Source organism: Exophiala spinifera (genome assembly GCF_000836115.1).
Source record: "Exophiala spinifera strain CBS 89968 unplaced genomic scaffold supercont1.4, whole genome shotgun sequence".
Classification (NCBI taxonomy): domain Eukaryota; kingdom Fungi; phylum Ascomycota; class Eurotiomycetes; order Chaetothyriales; family Herpotrichiellaceae; genus Exophiala; species Exophiala spinifera.
In genome coordinates, this window is record NW_015622516.1 from 767,749 (window position 1) to 789,229 (window position 21,481).

General features: G+C 51.9%; 7 protein-coding genes across 7 annotated transcripts; 3 read left to right on the forward strand and 4 right to left on the reverse strand.

The window, feature by feature from the left end:
* Positions 1–335: 335 nt before the first annotated feature.
* Positions 336–545, reverse strand: PV08_05469 (uncharacterized protein; the record flags this gene model as incomplete). Its single annotated transcript, XM_016379812.1, has 1 exon — positions 336–545. One exon carries the CDS (start codon positions 543–545, stop codon positions 336–338), a length of 210 nt encoding a protein of 69 aa, XP_016235639.1.
* A 787-nt stretch (positions 546–1,332) lies between these two features.
* PV08_05470 (uncharacterized protein) lies at positions 1,333–2,026 on the reverse strand (the record flags this gene model as incomplete). The annotated part of the gene is made up of 2 exons (XM_016379813.1): positions 1,333–1,917; positions 1,973–2,026. 2 exons carry the CDS (start codon positions 2,024–2,026, stop codon positions 1,333–1,335), a joined length of 639 nt encoding a protein of 212 aa, XP_016235640.1.
* Positions 2,027–3,994: 1,968 nt separating this feature from the next.
* Positions 3,995–6,646, forward strand: PV08_05471 (uncharacterized protein; the record flags this gene model as incomplete). Its single annotated transcript, XM_016379814.1, has 6 exons — positions 3,995–4,049; positions 4,094–4,169; positions 4,215–4,240; positions 4,297–5,403; positions 5,443–6,052; positions 6,109–6,646. The coding sequence occupies 6 exons, from the start codon at positions 3,995–3,997 to the stop codon at positions 6,644–6,646; spliced, it is 2,412 nt and encodes an 803-aa protein (XP_016235641.1).
* Positions 6,647–6,934: 288 nt separating this feature from the next.
* On the reverse strand, positions 6,935–7,645 carry PV08_05472 (uncharacterized protein; the record flags this gene model as incomplete). Its single annotated transcript, XM_016379815.1, has 1 exon — positions 6,935–7,645. The coding sequence occupies one exon, from the start codon at positions 7,643–7,645 to the stop codon at positions 6,935–6,937; it is 711 nt and encodes a 236-aa protein (XP_016235642.1).
* A 940-nt stretch (positions 7,646–8,585) lies between these two features.
* On the forward strand, positions 8,586–10,511 carry PV08_05473 (uncharacterized protein; the record flags this gene model as incomplete). Its single annotated transcript, XM_016379816.1, has 1 exon — positions 8,586–10,511. The coding sequence occupies one exon, from the start codon at positions 8,586–8,588 to the stop codon at positions 10,509–10,511; it is 1,926 nt and encodes a 641-aa protein (XP_016235643.1).
* Positions 10,512–12,719: 2,208 nt separating this feature from the next.
* On the forward strand, positions 12,720–14,841 carry PV08_05474 (uncharacterized protein; the record flags this gene model as incomplete). Its single annotated transcript, XM_016379817.1, has 4 exons — positions 12,720–12,841; positions 12,918–13,343; positions 13,397–13,778; positions 13,843–14,841. The coding sequence occupies 4 exons, from the start codon at positions 12,720–12,722 to the stop codon at positions 14,839–14,841; spliced, it is 1,929 nt and encodes a 642-aa protein (XP_016235644.1).
* A 1,601-nt stretch (positions 14,842–16,442) lies between these two features.
* PV08_05475 (uncharacterized protein) lies at positions 16,443–21,323 on the reverse strand (the record flags this gene model as incomplete). The annotated part of the gene is made up of 1 exon (XM_016379818.1): positions 16,443–21,323. The coding sequence occupies one exon, from the start codon at positions 21,321–21,323 to the stop codon at positions 16,443–16,445; it is 4,881 nt and encodes a 1,626-aa protein (XP_016235645.1).
* Positions 21,324–21,481: the final 158 nt, after the last annotated feature.

Sequence of the window (21,481 nt, forward strand, 5' to 3'; positions counted from 1 at the left end):
CGAAGCGAAAGAGAAAGGCGACGAAGCGAAACGCGGATGATGGGAAACGAGGCAGTGAGTCTAGAATTTCCCTCTCGAAAAAGCACAAGCCTGAACATGCGTGGTACAAGTCGGAGATTTCGATTTGGAGAAGCCCGGTTATGTAAGAACACCACGTGATTACACTATGCATGCCCCCCAGGTACGGAGCCGTGCTTCGTACATCAGGAATAAAACTATTTATTAGACAGGTGCAAGAAGCAAACCAGGGGCTGGAATCAGTCTTGATGATAGACCTCACTCCATTCCGGAACAAAGAACAAACCAACTCCAGCATTCAAGGAATCTTCCTCACTTTACGTCCTCATGACTAGTTCCTGATCCTCTGCCACTGAATGTCGTCGGGCTCGTTCGGCCTCGAAACTGCTTGTGTGGTGCTTTCGTGGAATGGATGTCTCCATCACCCACTTCGCATATGCTCTCGCTTGAAGATCACGAACAGAGGATCGGCGAGGTTGAGCCTCTGCACCCTCTTGTTGACTATGCTTGTGACCGAGGAAATGCATTTTGTTGCTGTTATTGAATAGTGGCGAGTGATAGTCGTCTATGTGAGTCAAAGTAGAGGTACTTGTGTTTATGCTTGTGCTTGTATTAGATGCTTTGATGAGATTGAGACCTGAACTGAACGTCGTTTGACGATAAAATGGGGTGATGTGTTTTGATGATGTGTCTGTTGTCACGCCCAAGATCCCCGAGAGGGAGGCGAAGTCTTATACGAGTCAGTCAGCACGTCAGCGAAGATCAAGGTTTCGTCCATGGAAATCCATCCTGCTCTGTCTGAGCCGCGTGATTTTGTCTGAGGCATTTCCCAGTGCACATAAATCACGCTTTCTGAGCCGAAAAGGGACGTATCATACGCCTGAGCCTCGTTGTGCGAAGACGCTAAACTCTAAACGTAAATGCCTCGACGGTGCGGAAAAATAATTGTGCGGGACATACGGGCATACGGGGCGACACCGGGACATTTTGTCTGAGAAATGTAAGTTCTTCTTTAAGTTTTATTTGTCTTCTAGAGACATGGAGACGACGCTTCCCTCATACGTCAACCTTATACGTCATACGGGGTCGATAGGAATAGTCTCTTCCTGCTATCTACTGGGTCGAAACTATCATCAATAGTAAAGGGGGACATGAACGACGATGGTATTCGTCCGAATGGTGGCTATGAGAGCGTGAGCGCTAACTACATCTTGTCATGCGCTGTTGGCAAGGCTTGTAATTGCTTAACGGGAACGAGCTGTTGGATTGCAACCTAGTTCATAACCTTCTCGAGCTTCTGACAGTGACCGTCACTCATTCCTCGCCATATGCCAGATCGTCGTCTCCGGCAGCGTTTTCATCCGCAGCTTGTCCCTTGTAGTCGTACACAAGCCGGGCTCGTTGCTCTTTCCCGTCTTTCCACACAAGCACACGCCGAGTATATCTTCTTTGGCCGTCGACCTCTTCAAATCCCCAGATCTGTTCAGCAATCCAGTTCCCTCCATCAACGCTCTTTACCCAGCTCTGGACGTGTTCGTTGTCGAGAAACGTCGAATCAGTCTTGCCATCCTTGAGCTTCTCGGCCTGGAGGAAGGCAGCGTCTTCTGGCGACCCTGGTCCTTCCATCTGATATTCGCCTGTCTTAAACATTCGAGATTTGCCTCGCACATGGCCGAAGATTCTATCGGTATGGTCTCTCTCGCTCCAATCGAGTGTGCGATTCTCTTGCGTAGTTGAGAGCCCTGAGGCCACGGAAGTGATGTCAATGTGGTAGATCGAGTCTTCACTGTATTCCTTGATGGTTAAAACAACGGTAGCGAAACCAATGGCTTTGCGGGTGAGCCAGCTCACGCCCTGCAAAGCTAGCACAGAGTCGAAGTCGTCAGACAGGGCCTTGTTCTGATTCATATCAGCAGGCTGAAGGCTGAAAGAGCGCAACGGGGAGGAGACCGACCATGACGAACTTGCCCGAGAGGTTGGTGCATGTGATTTCCGGCGGTGCAGCCATGTTGGGCAGAAGGCACTTGTTTCGTATTGATCTTTTTCTCACATTGGCGGTACAGAGACCAAGGAGAATAAAGATGGATAGTTATACCATTGCAGGTGCTCTCAAGGGTGTGGGTTGTCGGTGTAGTCAAATGTCCACCATTAACTGGGCTTATGGCGCAGTTAGACTAGTGAGGCAACCTCCAGTCAGGGATCTGCAGGGAAATGCCGAGGCTCGTCATTCTTTCGACGCGTTATGGGCGCGCAGGGTGATCATTTGAACGCATGTGCTCTCGACAACGATTCTACCATTAAATTCGACATCTAACACGTCGGGAGTTATGCCTGGGTGATTCTTAGCTAACCCGCGGAGGGCAGCCATCAACGTCTTGGTAAGCAATATCAGCCGTTTTACTGTTCCGCCCGTCTGTCTGGAATTCTCCTGGGTCGAGCGCCAGACTTCTCCTGGCCAGCAATCCTATTCTATATGACCAAGATCATTATGGCTACCCCTCCGATTTCCAGTAAGCTTGCTCCGCCGTTCCTTTGATGTTGTCCAGCATTTGTGCTCGGAGTGGCCGTTGCTTGGCCTGCGATTGATGTCTGTGAAACCACCGTGGTCGTAGGGGCGGATGCTTCTGTAGCATCTGCTGAACTCGGTCCGACCGACGAGCTGGTTCTGGTTGCCGCGGCAGCACTCAGCTTTGAAAGTATCGAGGGGCACTGAGCGACCACGGCATCAGTCTTTTGCGTGTCACCCCAAGTCGTCGTGTTATAATAGGATTGACACAGAGAACACCTTCGCACAATGGTCAGTGCTGCTGCCATAAAACAATCTTGCTAGATTCCTTACGCGGTCCATGCGGAGTCATAATGGTTCGAGCACTCACAGCCATACAGATCATCAATGAAGGTGCTGTACGCGAGACATGAGTGCTGAATATAACTTGCTGTCAAACACACACCAGAAGGTTCAGCCCAACAATCCAGGCCAGACGGAGGAAAGAGAGCGGTTGAAGATGCTGCACTTGTGATGGTGTCTGTCTGAGAAGATACGAGGATGGGTGAGAAGAAAATCACCATCGACAGTATCAACATGGGTGCCATCTTTAGATCTCCAAACTTGCTCAGGGGACAAGTATCATACACATCCGGATCGTGGCTAGCTTGGAGAGAAAGTAACCACAGTGTGACCTTGCGGACAGCCGATATTCCAATGACTTCCGTCTCAGTGTCTCATGCGCCGAGATCAGAGAAAAGCCATTTCTGTGTCACGGAACCAGACAAGCAAATGTAACAGACGGGAGATCCTCAGGAGCGGTTCCAATGTCGATCCCCCCCAGCATCTACCGAGAATGGCCAGACGGTACGGGGTACTCCGAGCCTCCAGCTTCCAAGCCACCGGTTTCGTACTGTATAGGACAGTCCAGGCTGGAGACAGGGGTATTGAGATCTTTGCCAAGTATTCGCCCCCACGCCATCAGGCATCTACCCTGTTGAGGCTGCTAGCCAGACTTTTGACATACAACAAAGCATCACCTCATTCGCGGAGACTTGCATGGCATGCAGTGGCTCTGGCCTTCCTGAGCGTTCTATGTGGACACTCTCCATGATGTATCGCAATTTGTGTGCTGAACAGGGGTCTCTTCGAGCTACAGTAACCATCTGGTGGTCCAAGTCAGACACACAAGCCTCAGCCTCCAAATTACCCACCCCGGTCCAGTACCATGGACTAAAGACTCTTTAGACCACGTCGCTTTTGCAATAGGCATCGTATTCGGTCTCCCAGCGAATCATTGAGCTGTCTTTACAATCCCACTGCGCCAAGGAGGGACAATTGGCGCTTGACGAGCCTCAAGGGCGGAGTGTCTGCATGCTCGTTATGTGAGTGCCAAATTGGAACAGATATAGGCATGAACTTGGAAGGCTCCCCATACAGCCTGCTTCAGCTTTGTTCGCTAACCTTTCTAACAACACTGTTGTGTTCGGTATGGCTTTAAGCGTGGGACAGGTCGCGGGCGTTATCAACGTGGGAGTCGTGTTCTGTAAGTGCGTTGCAAGTTGAGGCTCTGTCACTGACAATCCTGAGTACAACTCACCTTCCCATTGCTCCTGGTATACATTTTGGCAGGACTTGCCCCAGAGTCTAGCAACGCCATCACTTGGTGAGTGTGCGTCCTTTGGGTTGACATTCCACTAAACGCGGGCAGGACAGTCACCGGCCGTTTTCTAAATGGTAAATACACTCCTTTCAACTTCAAATCAAGCTGAAAACTGAAATTGGTGATTGAGGGTCCTGGTGGCCATCGATATTGAGGACCGACGGCGCTGCCACATCAAAAGTCAGCAAAAGAGTGGTCTTTCTCTCGACACTTTCGACCTTGGGGCTTCTACTTCTAGCAATAGCTGCGGTTGTCACTCCACTCGGGCTCTACTCTAAGGTTGCTGCGACGTCGACACAGTCAGGTGTGTTTGCATCCGCGCAAGATACGTCTCCTATTGGACAAACCACGTTGTCGAGAGATGACTACAACACCAGCCGCATGTGCGGCTTTTTCACCTGGATGTCATGTCCTGGTCAAGATCATGGTTTCTACATTACTCAGAACATCTCTGGGTCGTACATCAACTGGGATTCTGACGATGCGTACATAAGCTCGGTGATCCCCTCAAACCTTAGCGCCATTTTCTCGAGTGGTCGTGACGGCGATCGATCCACGGTAGCTACTCCTTTCGACCTCGAGTACAGGTCGTATACTCTCGAACGCGATGAAAAGAAGCAGGATAGCGTGCTGCTAAACTCCACCGGCTTCGAACCTAAGGTTGACCTTTATGAGAAACGCTGCGTTGGGGATATCCAATACGGCGACATGATCGTGCTCGCCAACGATTTTGTTGTAAGAGATGGGATTGTTGCAGACATGAAAAATGGCGGTCTCGGATTCAGAAATCATACCATCCCGCTTGACGCCCACTCCGGTGCAGAATGGAGCGAGAATCTTTTGTGGCTGGAGCCTGAATCTGTGTGTGTGACCAACAATCTGTCTCTTGAGTTCAGGATTGCGTCCCTTGGTGGTTCGAGTGACGAGGTTTATCTCGTTGACCAAGGTGGACTCGTTCACATGCAGAAGGACTATCCGTACATCGATCTGAACCAGACACAGCTGGTACCACAACTTTATGGACGAGCTCACAAAGGAGCAGTATTGACCAATTTCAACCTCCGTGCCCAGTTGAATGTTTCCGAAAACCACCCAAGCTCCATTGGCAGGAAATTTCTCCTTCCCGGTTCGTATTTTGAGCCTGGCGTAGCAAGGACAGGTTCGTTTGATAGCGGTATACCTGGCGTGTATATCGACACAGATCCCCGTCAAAACTTGTCTCTGATGGAAAATATTGGTATGTAATGTCCCGTCTTTGCACCGACTTTCGAGTAAGCTAACACGATATCTGTAGGCCTGGTTACTCAAGGATTTGGAGGCGAAGACCAGGCAAACATTTCTCACATTGCTAATCACGGCGGAGCTGTACTTGGTGCATTCTACAACATCGACGCGACCGACTCCGGGGGCCGATTTGATCCAGGGACAAATTATAGCGCACCCCTGTACTCGTGCTCGACGTCAGTGAGGGCATTCATCATGAATGTTACCTTTTTCACAAATGGTACGTCTTTAGACAAGTTGGTTGTGAAAGCCGCCAAACCTCAGACATATGAATCAAATGCAACGACGCCTCTTTGGGCTGTCGAAAAGACAGAGGGCTGGAATTTGTCTGATATTCAACCAATCTGGGGTCTCGTCGGCGACGAACACGAACACAATCCTGCCCTGTGGACCATGCGTCGCGATTACATGTATCTCCCTGCTGGATCTGCCGCGTTGGGATTAGGCAGCTTGTCATCTTCCGACTCGCTGGGATGTGAAGCCCCAATCAGCGTCCTCGCGATACTCTACAGCGTCTTCGGTGGTGTGAGTACACAGGTTCCGGATTTTTCGGGCCAATTCTCATTACCCTTGAAGCGGAAGTGGCAAGAACTCTCGAAGAGGTAGGGCCCTCTACAGCATTTTCCCAGAAGCTGTTCATGCTAACTCTCTGATACAGTGAGAAGGGCACCGAGAAAATACTCGGATTGATCTGGACTGACATCACGGCGAATTACATCACCTCTTCCAGAGGCCAGCTCAATTCCAAGTTCAGCAGCACGACGACGTATGTCCAGCGCCAAGAGCAGCATGTGCCTGACACGGCGACCGTGGAAGTCCTCTCCTACGGCGTCGTGACTCGATACCACCTCGTCTATGCAATATTGGCCATTGTTGTTCTGGCTCTGTACAGCTGCGTTCTCATCGTGGCATTAATAATGTGTGTCACACGAAGATCGACTTTCCATGCTTTGAAGTCACTGCTGCAGCAGACCAGTGTCGGCCGAGCGGTGATTGTGGAGCGATATAAGCAGGAAAGCACAGGGTTGCAAGCCAAAACTATGAACACGCGGACGTTCATTCGTGAATTTGGTGATGAAAAACTCGACATTGTAAAAGAACACAAGGCAGCTGCAGTTCCCTCGCAGCAATATCAACCTGTGAAGGTGGAGCACGTCTCAAAAGCAATCGCTAATGACAGTGCACGTACTGAGTGAGAAGTCACTACGTGTGGCTCTGGGAAGCGTTTCGGCTATCCGAAGCAGTTCTGTAGTTTCTTGTCCACTGAAGGGCAAATCAATGGCATCGCCGCCGAGAGATGAAGATCTAGTGGAAGTAGCTTGTCCAAAAAGCCACCACCCCGATACATCGTATGATGGTGGGCAAGATGTCCATTGAGGACCCCTGGATCTTTAGTCTACGGGCTTCCAACGTAACAAACCCGAGGCCTTCCTGCCTTTCTGCCAATCTGTGTCAAGACTCATATCTACAATAGTCTTTAGAACCTACTTGGGCAGCGGTTTTGGCGGCTGGAGTGGTGCGCCACTCGTCCTTTTGGCAATTATATACTGCTGCTCCTCCGGATCACATTTCGGGTTCTTTGGCTGAAACATATCGATCGTCTCGCTGACGATGTCCAGGCCCATTGAAGCCAAAAAATCTCGCTGGCCCTGTGCGCTGAGCATGAAAGTCGGCAGGGGTTCGCCCATGAACGGCGCGTCATAGTCCTCCACGAAAGTGCCCGTCTCGTCGTAGTCGGCTATATTCTTCACGTACTTGTCCGCCGGCATCTGGCCGATGACGAAGACGCCGCCAGGCACCAAGGTCCGCGCGAACTTGTAGGCGGCGGCATGAAAATCGGCATACGACAACTGCAACTGTGCAAAGATGATAAACACGGCAGCAAAGTCGCCCTGGGGTCGGTACTGGAGCATGTCGGAGACACTGAAGGAGCCCTCGACTCGTGTACTAGCGAGCGCGATCATCTTGGGCGAGATGTCGAACCCGACGACTTGGAGTCCGGCTTCGGCCAGCATTTGGGATACGGGGATGCCTGTGCCACAACCCACGTCCAACACGCGAGAGCCCGGCGGCACGAGGGAGATGGCTTTTCTCACGCACGCCACCTTGAATGCGTTGTCGCGATAGGCGTTTTCGTACTCGATGTTGAGGTCGTCAAAGGTCTCCAGACCCGCTCGCGCACCCGGCGTAGACATTGCCGTTCGTCTTGTCGTTTTACCGGCGATTCAAGCCGCAATTTTTAAATGTCAGATTGAGAGGTCTGTGAGTCCGGATAAGTACATGCAGAAGGACAACAAGTCTCGAAACGGCCATCTGGGTAGAGGCGCGGCGGAGTGCGTGCGATGATAAGGAACTGACTATTTGTCCGGAGGTCGTATAAGCATGTGAAAGTCCACTAAGTAAATCAAGTAACTAGTCATGGAGTACACAGCACACAGGTGCACGCATACAGCACCACTGACACGAGTAGTTAGGTAAGTAAGATAGTACTTTGCAGGATCGCCGGGATGCGATGGATGCGGGTACAGTGGCGTTAGTTAGTCCGTCCTCGAGCTATAGTCTGTCAGAGACAGCTTCGCATGCCGTCCTTCGAATTTCTTTCAAGGCTTGCGACATAACGACGAGCACGAGCGACAGAGTACAACAAGCGATGATGTGTGGAAGTCTAGGCTATGCTGTCCCTCTGAGGCGGTACGAAAATCGAGATGGAGGCGGGGTGAATATGGCTTCAAGACGGGCGCCGATCAACATATATCCGTGCTTGCACTTTACACTTCTCTTCTTGGACGAGGATTGGACGAGGAGGACAAACAGCACCACGGCTGCAAGGTCGACACCGGTCCCGGTCCGTTTGTGCAATTCTTCTTCAGGTGTGTCTCTACGAGTACGAGGACTCACATCGCCTTCCGGGAAGCCGGAAATAGAAATCCCTGTGAGAATCCATGCAAATGACGTTGCCCTTGAATCATGGCTGTTTTCTACTTTCATCATGGCCTTGACTCAGCATCTCTCAAGGTGGGTAGGAACTCACTCCATCTGCTTTAAATTCTCTTCAGACAGTGAGTGTTCGAATTCGTGTCCTCAAATTCCTCGATACCTCCCATCACTACCCGTTCTGACCCCCTACGCGCCAACATGGTCAACAACGCTAAGCTACCTGTCGACCTCTCCAAGTTCAAGAAGCTCTCCCTCGACCCTGGGAACAGCCAACTTAGTCCGCAGCAGAAGCAGGATCTGCAGCACAACATCGACATCTTCCGTGATGCCATTGTCGCTTTCACAGCCACGGGGGCGGCGCGTGGGGTGGCCGGCCATACAGGAGGACCCTTCGACACCGCTCCCGAGGTGTGCATCCTGCTCGCCATGATAAACGGGAACCCAGATAAATTCGTTGATGCTCTCTTCGACGAAGCCGGACACCGTGTCGCGACTCAGTACCTTCTCGCGGCACTCAATGGGGACATCGCCCCTGACCATCTACTGGACTACCGCGAGGCAGGCTCCAAACTCCCCGGACACCCAGAATTGGGCTTGACGCCAGGGATCAAGTTCAGTTCAGGTCGCCTGGGCCACATGTGGGCCATGGCCAACGGCGTCGCCATGAAGAACAAGGACAAGACTGTTCTTCTCCTCGGCTCCGACGGCTCCCAACAGGAAGGAAACGACGCCGAAGCCGCACGCATCGCAGTGGCTCGGAATCTCAACATAAAGGTGTTTGTCGACAACAATGATGTCACAATCGCCGCAAAGCCCTCGGAGTATCTAAAGGGCTATGAGATCGGGCGGACCTTGGCCGGTCACGGCCTGCACGTTGTCCGCGCCAACGGAGAAGACCTTGACTCGCTTTACCCAAAGGTTTGCGAGGTGCTGACACACACCGGCCCTGCGGCTCTGATCGTCGACCGGAACATGGCTCCACACATCGAAGGCTTGGAAGGTTCCGTCAAGGCGCACGATGTCATCCCCGTTGAGCTGGCGCGCAAGTACCTTACGAGCAGAGGCTACAGCAAGGAGCAACTCGCCTTCTACGACGACATCAAACCGAGGAGCAATCCGTGGAAGTACCGAGGGTCGTCCAAGGACAAGATAGCCAACCGCATGGTCTTTGGCGAGGCAGTCAACGCAGTGCTGGATGGCCTGAGCAAGGATGAAGCTGCTCGGCGCGTCATGGTCATCGACTCGGACCTGGAAGGCTCCACGGGTCTGAAGGCCATCCACCAGAAGCATCCCGAAGTCTTTGTCCCTTCTGGCGTCATGGAGCGTGGAAACTTCTCGGCGGCCGCTGGCTTCGGCTTCGGCAGTGACGGCTCGATCCAGGGCGTCTTCTCGACCTTTTCGGCGTTCCTTGAAATGATCATCTCCGAGGTCACCATGGCTCGCTTGAACAACTGCTCTGTCCTCTCTCACTTCTCCCACAGTGGCGTCGACGAGATAGCCGACAACACGTGCCACTTCGGCCTGAACCACTTCTTCGCCGACAACGGACTCATGGACGCCGAGAGCACGACGCTCTATTTCCCTGCAGACGCTGAGCAGATGAAGGCGGTCGTCCAAAAGGTGTTTTTCCAAAAGGGCCTGAGATTCATCTTTTCGACTCGCTCCAAGCTGCCGCTCATCTACAAAGAAGGCACCGAGGATCCCCTGTACGGCCAGGGCTATGATTTTGTTCCTGGCAAGGACGAATTCATCCGCAAAGGGTCGGCCGGCTACGTCGTCACCTACGGAGACATGGTGTACCGGTCGCTGGACGCCGTCGAGCGACTGCGAGAAGACGGCCTGGATGTTGGCCTCGTCAATAAGCCGACTCTCAACACCGTCGACGAGGGTTCGCTCAAGATCTACGGCTCGTCGCCGTTTGTGCTCGTGGTCGAATCCATCGCACAGAAGACCGGTCTTGGATCCCGAATGGGCACTCATCTGCTGGAGCGTCACCTTGCTCCCAAGTATCTGTCCATGGGCGCGCGCAAGGAGGGCAGTGGCGGTTTATATGAGCAAGTCAACGAGCAGGGACTCGGTCCTGATGACATTGTGGCCGCCATTCGAAAGGTGGCAGGGAAGTAACTAAGTAGGTCTGAATACTTTGTTATTCCAGGTAAGTAAGTAGTAAGTACCTATGTACCTATGGTTACCAAAAAAGAAAGGTTGCATGCGTTCTGGAACTCTGCCTTTGGGTTTCCTTTTCAAGGGGTTAATGCACCTCGCGTATATCTTTTAACGTTGCGTGAGCTGCAGTCCGCCGCCCAGAGACTTGGTCAATCGTCGTGGACTGCCCCCCATGTGCGAAGCCCAGTTGTCGTATCGGGACTCCCTGTGAAGGTCACCTCATAGTCAAAAGGGGAACAATCCCCCACATGCTCTTACCGTCTTCTGGGTGCCGGTTCTTCATGATAGGCACATCATTAACCCTGAGTATCCCATTTTGACAGTCAGATGGCTCCCGCTTTGTAATCAGGTGCTTTCCAGTTGAGGTTTCTTCATCGGCTAGATCGGCAAATTGGGATCCAAGGCAAGCAGATGGAAATATCGACATGCTTTTCGATGGCCGATCTGCTGAGAAAGGCAACCGTACAGTTACATCCCGCTGACATGGGGTGGGAAAATGCTCGGGTAGAGTTGACTGTTTCGAGAAGGGACTGGGGGATCTCGAGACGAGGCTGTCGAGGAATACGAGGGGAGGGAATCTGGGTCTCCAGGCGAAGAAAGTGAGCACGCAATCAAGGCAAGACCTGCATAGTCCCAGAGTCCTTGATCAGCTGATGGCCTGGTGTGCGAGTACAGAAGAGTACAAGTTCCGGTGGAGACCAAAGTAAGCCGTGGTCTATTGTACTCGCCATGTATGGGGAAATGGAATGATCGGCACAAGAATCAGCCTGGTGACGCCCAGCTACTTACCGAGGTCGTGCAGTGTAATATTTCAGACTATTTGGGCCGTTTTCGGTCACGGACTCGCCGACTCTCGTGTTCTCAAGGTTTTGCCTGGGACGGGCAAACTTGGCTGGACGCCTGACGTTGACGACGAAGCCAACAGTCTCGTACTGGGCCGCTTTCGACTGCGAGCACCATGTCCGTATCCTGGACCGCCACGTCAAGTCACCAAGGCTAAAACAGGAGGGAGGACAGTCTCTCGAGTCCCTGGGAAATGCGGTGTTTGCCCCATAAGCTGCTTCTGGCGGGTGTCGGTGGGCGGACAGTGCCTCAATATCGAGTCCCTCCAAGGTAGCATCTGAAGTCTCTAGGGGGCCCCGTCCAGTGTCCTCCGTAGTGTATAGGCTTATAGCACCTAAACGCCTCTCTGGGGAGGATCCACGAGCGGAGCCTTTTAGCTGCAAATCCCCCGGTAGTGGTACAAGTAGCCAAAAGCCAACAAGCCACAAGGCCAAAAACACTCCACCAGCAAAAAAGTCTTGGTGTAAGCTTTGCTTGACTTTGAGTAAATTTCATCCAAGCTTTGGCGAAGCAACTCTACGTTGTCTGGACTTCGCAGTACCTTGTACAATGCACCCTCGGACAGGACCACGACTTTCACGAATGCTCCGAGTCTTCCAGTCAACAACACTGACCATCTTCCTCCTGCGAGAACGAGCAGCGAACGGTGCACAGACATCAACATGGACGACGCCACTGACGCCGATGGCGGGGGATGCACGCTAAAGGCCCTCAGCGTCTCTGTCCATCGTTCCAATTTGCCCACTGTCATACCGGGCAGTCCTGCCTAGTGGCCTTATCCACCTCGGACAAGCATTTCGGACTTCTGACACCCTGGTGTACAGCAGAACGACCTCCTGGCCTGGTCGAGTCGTCGTGTGATGCGGCAACTCTCCAGTCAATCACCCCGGTCTGGGACAACCGCAGGGGAGCTCAAGCCAACAGCGTTACTCAACGCCCTTCCCCTCATTTGACCAGCTCGACGAAGCCAGCCACAGGGTATCATGGCTTCACCGACGGGTCTTGGTGTCTGGAGAATCAGACTGGCCTCGACGCCACCATCTCCGATCAGAAGGCGCGAGTCACGCAAGGAGCAAGTCGAAAAGCTCAAGTCTCCTCAGGACCATCGTTAGCTCGCCCTTTGCCCATGCCGTGTTCCCAAGATCGCACCTTGCTTCAAAAAAGGCCTCGTGGGCCCTGGCACGTCTCACCCTGTATGCTTCCTCATGCCCCTCTCAAAAGTTCACTTGTCCGACCTTATCCAGACACACACAGCCATACACTCTCTTCCTTTCCACATCCTCTCTCGCGTCCCCCGAATTCTAGTCAACAACAGCAACAGCCATGGCCGAACACAAAGATGAGGGCACTCACGAGCATGAGATTAGAAGATCTAGTGTTCTCTATACCGATCAGTCCAGGCGCAAGCAAAGCGTTGCTGAGTTGACCAACAATCTGACCGGAGAGTGAGCTTATACCTCAAACCACGCCCTTCCACTTCTATGCTCGGACCTGAACACCTTCGCTGACTTGTCTCCACAGAGTCCGAAACCCTCTGGTGGGCATCCCTCGCGAACAACTGCTACAAGATGTCGAAAACTACGCCACTGAGAACGAGTTGAGCGACCTTCTTCCCTTGCTTCGCAAAGGCGCCATCTTGGCCCAGAGCCCTCACCAATTCGAAAGTATCCCTGAGATCGAGGAGTCGGAGCGTCAGTTCTTGCGTGAGGAAGTCACCCACCGCTGGAGACATCCCAAGATCCTCTACTACACCATCGTCCTCAATTCGGTCGCTGCTGCCATTCAAGGATGGGATCAGACTGGGTCAAACGCCGCCAACCTCAGATTCCCCGAGGACATGGGCATTCCTGATTCCGGCCCCGTTTGTGAGGCCAAGGGGACGTGTGAAGATAACTCCTGGTTGATTGGTTTCATCAACTCTTGTCCCTACATTGCCATTGCCTTTTTGTGAGCTCCTCTTTCCTCACTGATATGTTTCCACGTCGCTAACGTTCATGCAGCGCCGGTTGGATCTCCGATCCTATCAACGACCTGATCGGCCGTCGTGGCACCATCTTTTTGGGCGCCGTCTTCTCCTTGCTGGCTCCTATCGGCTCTGCTTTCATCCAGCATTGGGGCCAACTCGTCGCCTGCCGTATCCTTCTCGGTATCGGCATGGGCCTCAAAGAAGTCACTGTACCTGTCTTCTCTGCGGAAAATGCACCCACCAACATCCGTGGCGGTTTGGTTATGAGCTGGCAAGTCTGGACAGCCTTTGGTATCTTCCTCGGCACGTGCGCGAACCTGGCCATAAAGGATACTGGAGTCGCCTGGCGACTCCAGCTCGGCTCGGCTTTCATCCCTGCCGTGCCTTTGGTCATTGGCATTTTCTTCTGTCCTGAGGTGAGTCCGTCTGTCTCATTTCTAATCTCTCTGACCAGACCTCTAACCGTTGTTTGTCCAACAGTCTCCTCGTTGGCTCATGAAGAAGGGAAGGCATGCGCAAGCCTATCGATCTCTTCTGCGTCTCCGAAGGAGCCCTCTGCAAGCTGCACGTGATCTCTATTACATTCACGCGCAGTTGGTGCAGGAAGACATCCTGATTGAGGAATCAGCGGCCTCAACTCACGGCAATTTTTTCACCCGCTTCGTCGAGCTTTTTACCATTCCCCGTATCCGTCGTGCAACTCAAGCCTCTGGTATTGTCATGATTGCGCAACAGATGTGCGGGATAAACATCATCGCCTTCTATAGTGGCACGGTTTTCGCGAATGCAGGGGCATCTTATACCGGCAGCCTCTTGGCCTCGTGGGGTTTCGGTCTGATCAACTTCCTCTTCGCCTGGCCCGCAGTGTGGACGATCGACACGTTTGGGAGAAGGGCGTTGCTTCTCTTCACGTTCCCGAACATGTGCTGGACGCTTCTGGCGGCCGGGTTTTGCTTCTGGATCCCCGAGAGCAGCGACGCTCATCTGGGGCTAATTGCGCTGTTCATCTACCTCTTCGACATCTTCTACTCGCCAGGAGAAGGCCCTGTGCCGTTTACGTACTCTGCAGAAGTCTTCCCGCTGTCGCATCGTGAGGTGGGCATGTCGTGGGCCGTGGCGACCAACAATTTCTGGGCCTCGGTCCTATCCCTGACCTTCCCTCGCATGCTCAAGGCCATGACGCCACAAGGAGCGTTTGGCTTCTACGCGGGGCTCAACGCCATAGCCTTCCTCATGATCTTCCTGTGGCTTCCCGAGACGAAACAAAGGTCTCTCGAAGAACTGGACTACGTCTTCGCCGTGCCCACTCGAACACACCAACACTACCAGGTCTCCCAGGTCGCGCCGTACTGGTTCAAGAAGAACGTTCTGCGTCGCAAGGGTCTCGTCGAACCGAAACTCTACCACTTCGACACCGACGAGTATGTCCCTGCGTCCCCGGAGCATCGGGAAGAAGAAACAGGCGAAAAGGCCGCATGAGTTTTTGGATCCGCTCGCTAACTGCCCAGAAGGCTTGGTCTTGTAACGAATGTATACAGACAAAATGCGGTGTGTTTTTGACTTGACTAAGTCTTGTTGCGACCGACGGAACCCCAGTAAGACATCCGTGACGTCTGTGCCGCGGACGGTGGACTTGCAGGGTCGACCGTGGTACGCAGGAGGATTGAACTACCTAATGCTACGCGACACACTGCGACCACGAAGTGACGAACTTTGCCTTTTCTCGCTATGCCTCTTGGGGGACCCAGATGCTATTTCCCAGTCAATCGTTTAATTTTGTTTTCTGAATGAGCAATTGAGCGGCGCTCAGTTGTCAGCAGTAATCAAGGGTGGCGGCGGACGATACAGTACCCTATGAAAGGGGGAAAAAGGAGCAAGCTACCTAACACTGAGCATAAGAATCGAGCAATTGAACAACCAAGCAGGCTCACCTACCTTTACGTAACCGTTCTTCGCATCTTGGTCTTTTATCGCTGCTTCTGCTCGAGAGGACTCGGTATGACCGTGAAAATAACGTACTCAGCATCATATCAGACAATTAAGAATTTGGACCCAAGCACTAACTACGTAGCTACGTTACTGTTCAGTGTCGCATGAGGTGTACCCCTTTTTGACCCCCTTTATTTTGACTTTTACAGTGCTCTCTCCGTCAATACGTAGATGTTACTTGCTAAAAAAAAAAAGGCCAAATAACACGGAGGCAAATGTATACATACGTACCGTAGTTATACTCACTTCTTCTCGATTGATTTCTCTCTCTTATTTCTTATTTTTAATTTGATCTTTTTTTTATCGGACATAAATCAAAAAATGATCGTCTCCACCGGCGTACATAGAATACTAGTTAGTTGGTTAGTACACAGTATCCTGCAGGAACTCTATAGACCCTTCATCGGGAATGGCCCTGCACGGTAGCAAGCAATCGACGCGGTGAGGTGTCGCAACCACCACGGACACACACACCTACACACACACACACACACACACACACACACACACACACACACACACACACACACACGAACTTGAAGGAGGGTTATTTGTACGATCGATATACGAGCACACACCGTCCAGTTTACACGTTTTGGACGCGTTTCTTGATTCCCCCGGCGAGAGAGTTTTCTCTTTCTCTCTTCGTTTTTTTTTCTCTGTGGAGTAAGTACCTTGGGTGGTTTTATATACATTATGATAAATGATAATACACGACAAAGTTTCTTGTACACTTCGTTCTCCCCTTTCCTTTTCTCTCTTCTTCTCTTCATCACGCTCGCGAGGTACATTGAAACACTCACTCAGTACCTGGGCAACTCGATCGGAACCGTGCCGATCAATGATCGAGTCACCCAACTAAAAAAAAATTCATTCGTGACGGGCTGGGACTGGGTTCCGTCTCACCTCATTTCCCTCACTGTTGTCACAAATCCCAGAAATTCTCCCTCCTCTCCTAACAGTACAACTATTTTTACAAGGGGTTCCAAAAAGTCAACAGTAGACAAATCCCCCATCACGTCATAGAACAAACGACAGGGACATCTGTATCACCTCTGTACTCACGACTCTCCCTCTCATTCTTCTTGTTTCTACTTAACTCTTCTCACTCGATGCTCGTCTCGTCGTTTCCCCTTCTTTCGTTTATCTTTGCCAGGACCGAGAGGGATATCCTTCATCATCCAAGACTGCAGTTTGATCATGTACCCATCAATATCGTGACCGCCGTCGTCCCCGTCCATGTGAGTCTCAGCCAACGCAGCGTCCGTGGCGGCGAATGGTCCGGGTGTATGGGCTTCGTTGGTACGTGGAGTCGCAGTGGCAGTCTTGTCCTCAAAATCACCGTCGTCGGCATGTTGGACCTCTCTGGCAGCCACCTTGGCCGCGGCACGATCTTCTTGGTCTTCTGCCTGTTCCAAAACGGCAATGTTCGTCTTGTCGTTCCCAAGAACCCTATCCATCGCGAGCCCTGCTGCGTCGTTTTCATCTGGTCCGTCGAGCATGTCTCGATAGGTCACTTTGTTCATGTAGTCGGTCGTGAAGTCGCCTTCTTGGATAACGACATCGTCTAGCAGTTGCTTTTGGTTTGCTTTACGAAGAATGTTGGCCTCGATCGTATGCTCGGAAACGAACCGATAGATGTGGACGTCGCGCGTTTGGCCAATACGATGTGCTCGGTCTGTGCATTGCCGATCCATCGCAGGATTCCAATCCAGATCGTAGAAAATGACAGTGTCCGCCCCCGTCAAGTTGATGCCCAATCCGCCGGAACGTGACGAAAGGATGAATGCTAAGATGCGAGGATCGTTATTGAATCGATCGGTCAGGATTTGCCGTTGCTCAACTTTAGTGGCTCCGTCCAGTCTGAGGTATCGATGACCATGAATATTCAAGAATTGTTCGAGAATGTCCAAGACCTTGGTCATCTGGGTGAAGATGAGCGCCCGATGGCCTCCGGACTGCAATTGACGCAACAATTTGTCAAGCCTTTGTAACTTGCCACAGTCGTACTGCAGGAGTCTCTTGTCAGGAAACGCTATTGACAGCTTCATCCTTGCTTGGTGAAAAGGATCCAGCTTCCACGTTTGCGGATCTGCTCTTATTGTTGCAGCTCCTTCCTCGGTGACAGCAGTCATGCCTAGGTCTGTAGCAACCACCGCAGGGGTGATGCAGGCGAACTGCTCAATGAGAGGTTCCATGAGGGTCGATCTCGACTCGATAGATTGTACAAGATCGAGAGCTGCCACTGGCATCTCGTTCTCCCACCATTTGCTTCTGACTCTGAAAGGAGAGAGTCTGGACAGACGGGCGTTGGTGGTATTGACGGTCAACTTATTGATCAAACCCCTTCCATAAATCGGATGTTGATGGTGACGGTACGCTTCGTAGTAGATTGCTCGATCAAGCTCTTGGATTCTGGCCTTTCTGCCAACATTCTCCAGCGAGCCCAAGACTCCTGCACAAGTTTCACCATGCCAGTTGGTATCTTGAGAGATCCGTCGATATTGAGATTCTCGTAACGCTTTGAGGAGGTGAGATGCATGCCGTCCCGCTGTCTGCATGAACTCTATCGTAGACATATTCTCGTCCGATAATGGAGCCAACCTCAAGAAATCGAGGTCCAGGTCATTCGCAGCATCACGCATCAAGTTGCGACGGACAAGCAGGTCCTTGATCTCAAAAGTGGCAGCCATGGATTTAGACATAGCAAAGGAGGTCGTGATGGGGCGCGTCTCAAAAAGGTCTGGATGGTTGCATACTTTTCGAAGCTGCATGAGGGCGTTGATAATGGACAGATAGTTTCCAGAAGCAAGAGTTTCCTTGGTCTGAGCTCTCGACATGAAGCCGTCGTAAAGTTGCCGCTGGCGTTTGGACAATCGACACATCTCCACGTGTTCATACTTTGCCGGCATCTGCTTTTCGACGTCTGCTTTCAGCCTTCGAAGAAGGAAAGGTCGAATGACTTTGTGCAGCTTCGCAACCTGCTCACGGTCCTCTTCGTCCAGCACTTGCCGTCCATGTTCCAAGATCGATTCCACAGGCCTTTTGAACCATTCGGACCATTCCTTCAACCCTGCAAAGGCATCGTCCTCACCCTGGTTGTCCTGGCCATAATGAAGGAAGAACAAAAGAGACCATAGTTCGGTCAAGTTGTTCTGGAGCGGTGTTCCCGTGAGGAGAAGTCGAGCTCTTGTGTTGAAAGTCATCATGGTTTGCCATCTCTCTGATCGGAAATTCTTGATGTTGTGGGCTTCGTCGAGAATCATGTAATGCCACCTTCTCCTCTTGAACGAATTGGCATCTTGCAAGACAAGCTGATACGACGTGACACAAACGTTGAAACTATCGTCAGTCATCCAGCCTTTCCTCTTTTGCTTTCTCTCCTCTGGGCTGCCATAGTATGTCAAAATTTTGAAGCCTGGCAGGAACTTTTTGAACTCCATTTCCCAATTGAGCATCACACTGGTAGGCACCACAATAAGGTGCGGACCCCAGACCTCATGAACCTCGGCAAGGTGTGCGAGCAGTGCAATACTTTGGATCGTCTTACCAAGACCCATTTCATCAGCCAAAATGCCACTTCTCCCGTGCGCGTACAAATCCGCCAGCCAGTCGAGACCTTCATGCTGATATTCTCGTAAAGTGCCACGCAACAAGCTAGGAACTGGAGTTTTGATCGTTGACTTGGTCTCTGGAGATTGGGCTGCAGGTTGTGTGGTTTCGGGAGCGACCTCGATAGATGAGACAGAGTCTGGCTCGGACAATTTGGTCGCAGTTGTACGTGGTGAAGTATGTGCACTTGGCTCCTGGCTTGCGGAGTCGTTATCGTCTAGCTGGGGCATTGGGACGTCAACTGAAGCATCTCGTCGTGCCTCCTCAACATGATCAACTTCATGAATGTGTGCGGACTCGACCTCGTCATGTTCAGCCTTTTCCGGATTTGGCGAGACTGGAGGACTGTCCGCAGCTTGCATCTCGTCATCTTCGAGTACTTGAACCAGAGGTGGAGTACTAACATCACCATCGTTGTCGTCCGTGGGAACGTCTTCGGAGGACGGTGCCATACTGGCGAGCTCTTTCTTTGAGAACAAGGATAGAAGGCCGCCTCGAGTATCTTCTTCACTATCTTCGGCATCATTATCGTCGTCATCGTCATCGTCATCGTTCGAATCATCAGTGTCAAACTCGCTATCCATTTCAGTTTCTGGATCCGAGTCTTCTTCTTCGGACTGATCCGGATTGGTTTCCGCATCACCTTGGACAGACATCTCTTCGTCAGCCGGTAAATCTGGAAGGTTTCCGTACTTTCGCTTCAAATCCTCAATTGACATCTCTGCATCATCATCGCCCGCTGCAGATTCTGACTCAGGTTCCGTATCGCTCTCGGACATTTGCTCACTGTCGTCAGTCTCACTCGTTGCGCCCTCATCTGTCGACAGGTCCGTCTCGCTCATAAGAGATTCCTCTTGGTCGGTGGCACGATTCAACATCTGATCAGTTCTATCCAGCACCCGGGCGAGATGGCCTTTCATCTTCGCTTGCTGCTCTTCTTCATATTGCTTCTGTCGCATCAAGTCCACCTCAGCTCTCACTGCTGCCCACAACCTGTCCATATCCTTGGCCACGGCGCGATATGAAGCAATAGCCGCCTCACGCTTTTCCTGCTCTATCTCCTCGGGCGTCTTCACCTTGTTACGCTTTCGCTTCTCTTCCACATACTTCTTCGCCTCGTGAGCCAGGATCTGTGCTGTCCGCTTATGATCTTGTGCTTCTTTTCTCAGCAACTGTCTGAAATGGCAGATGTGGGCGAGCAGATGATCGAGATGCGCATATTGTCGTCTGGGTTCGTCGTGCTTTGCAGGAAGCGTATCACTCAGTATCTTGTCAAAGACCTTACCACTCTCTAGTGCCCCATATACTCTGTTTCTCGATGCTGCCTCTTGTCTGATTTGTTGGGGAGTAAGTAAGTCCTCACCAGCGCGTGGCTCGGACTCGTCAAGGTCCAGGAATTCCGAAAATGATGAAAATCTCTTCGGCGGTGGGATATTAGAAGGTGTGGCAACAGTGGGCTCAGGAAGTTGGACACGAAGCGTCACTTTGTGTAAGGTTAAAGGAGGACTGGAATCTCTTGTCGTGTATATGCTGGACAAATCCGAGGCGTCGTCGTCGTCAGTTTCCAAGAAGCCATTTACATGTGGCGGCGACCTGGATTCGACACCATTGACGGAGGTTGATTTTCGCCGGCGACGACGGCGAGGTGATTTGGACACAGAGGCACTAGAGGATTTCAGGCTATCTCGCAGCTTCTTAAGCTCTTCGATTTTGGCTCTCATCCCTTCAACCTCCCGAGAACGTTGTCTTTGACGTGTGGGGGGAGCTTTGTGCGCGTGCAAGGCTTTGGCGGGCTTCGGTGTCTCTTCATGTTTGATTGAGGGTGTTTTGTCAGAGTCACGATTCTTAGGAGGCCTGCCGGGACCCCGTTTAGGCGTGGGTGATGGTTCTAATGTCTCAGCCTTTGGCTTTCGTGTCGACACGTTGTAGATGGGCTTCGCCTGCTTTTGTCGTTCTGACTTCACCTTGTCAAACGCGGCGCGGGTGTGTCTTTTGGTCGACTGTGGCTGCAAATCGAGGGGCACGATATTGGTTCTCCCAGATCTCCTTCGCCCGTCTTCGACGAAGGACGTCGGACCTTCCGCCGCGACCCGTTTCCATGGAGGCGAAATTGGTCTCGGAGAGGGTTTGTGTCCTGCTGCGATCTTCCGTCTTTTGGCTTGCGGTTCATCAGAGTCGCCGCGTTCGATCGACGTATCTTCGTGGCGGGGAGGAGGTGCGACTTGATCATCGAGAACCCCTGTGTGGTCATTAGTCACGGGTGGCCATGTTGTTGTGATTGATGAAACATGCCTCGATCCTGGCTGCTGGGATGCAAGTCGCCGGTCGGAGGAGAGTCCGACATTTGCGCCCGCTGGCATTGCAAAATTGATCCCTTACAACAATAACAAAAGCACGACCAGCATACTCCACGGATAGGGCGTTAAACTGGTCGTTTCGCACGTCGAATTGTTCAAGGGATCGAGTCGAGCAAGCGTGCGAAGTTTGAAGGATTGTGCGCGTCAGCTGAAGTGGTGAG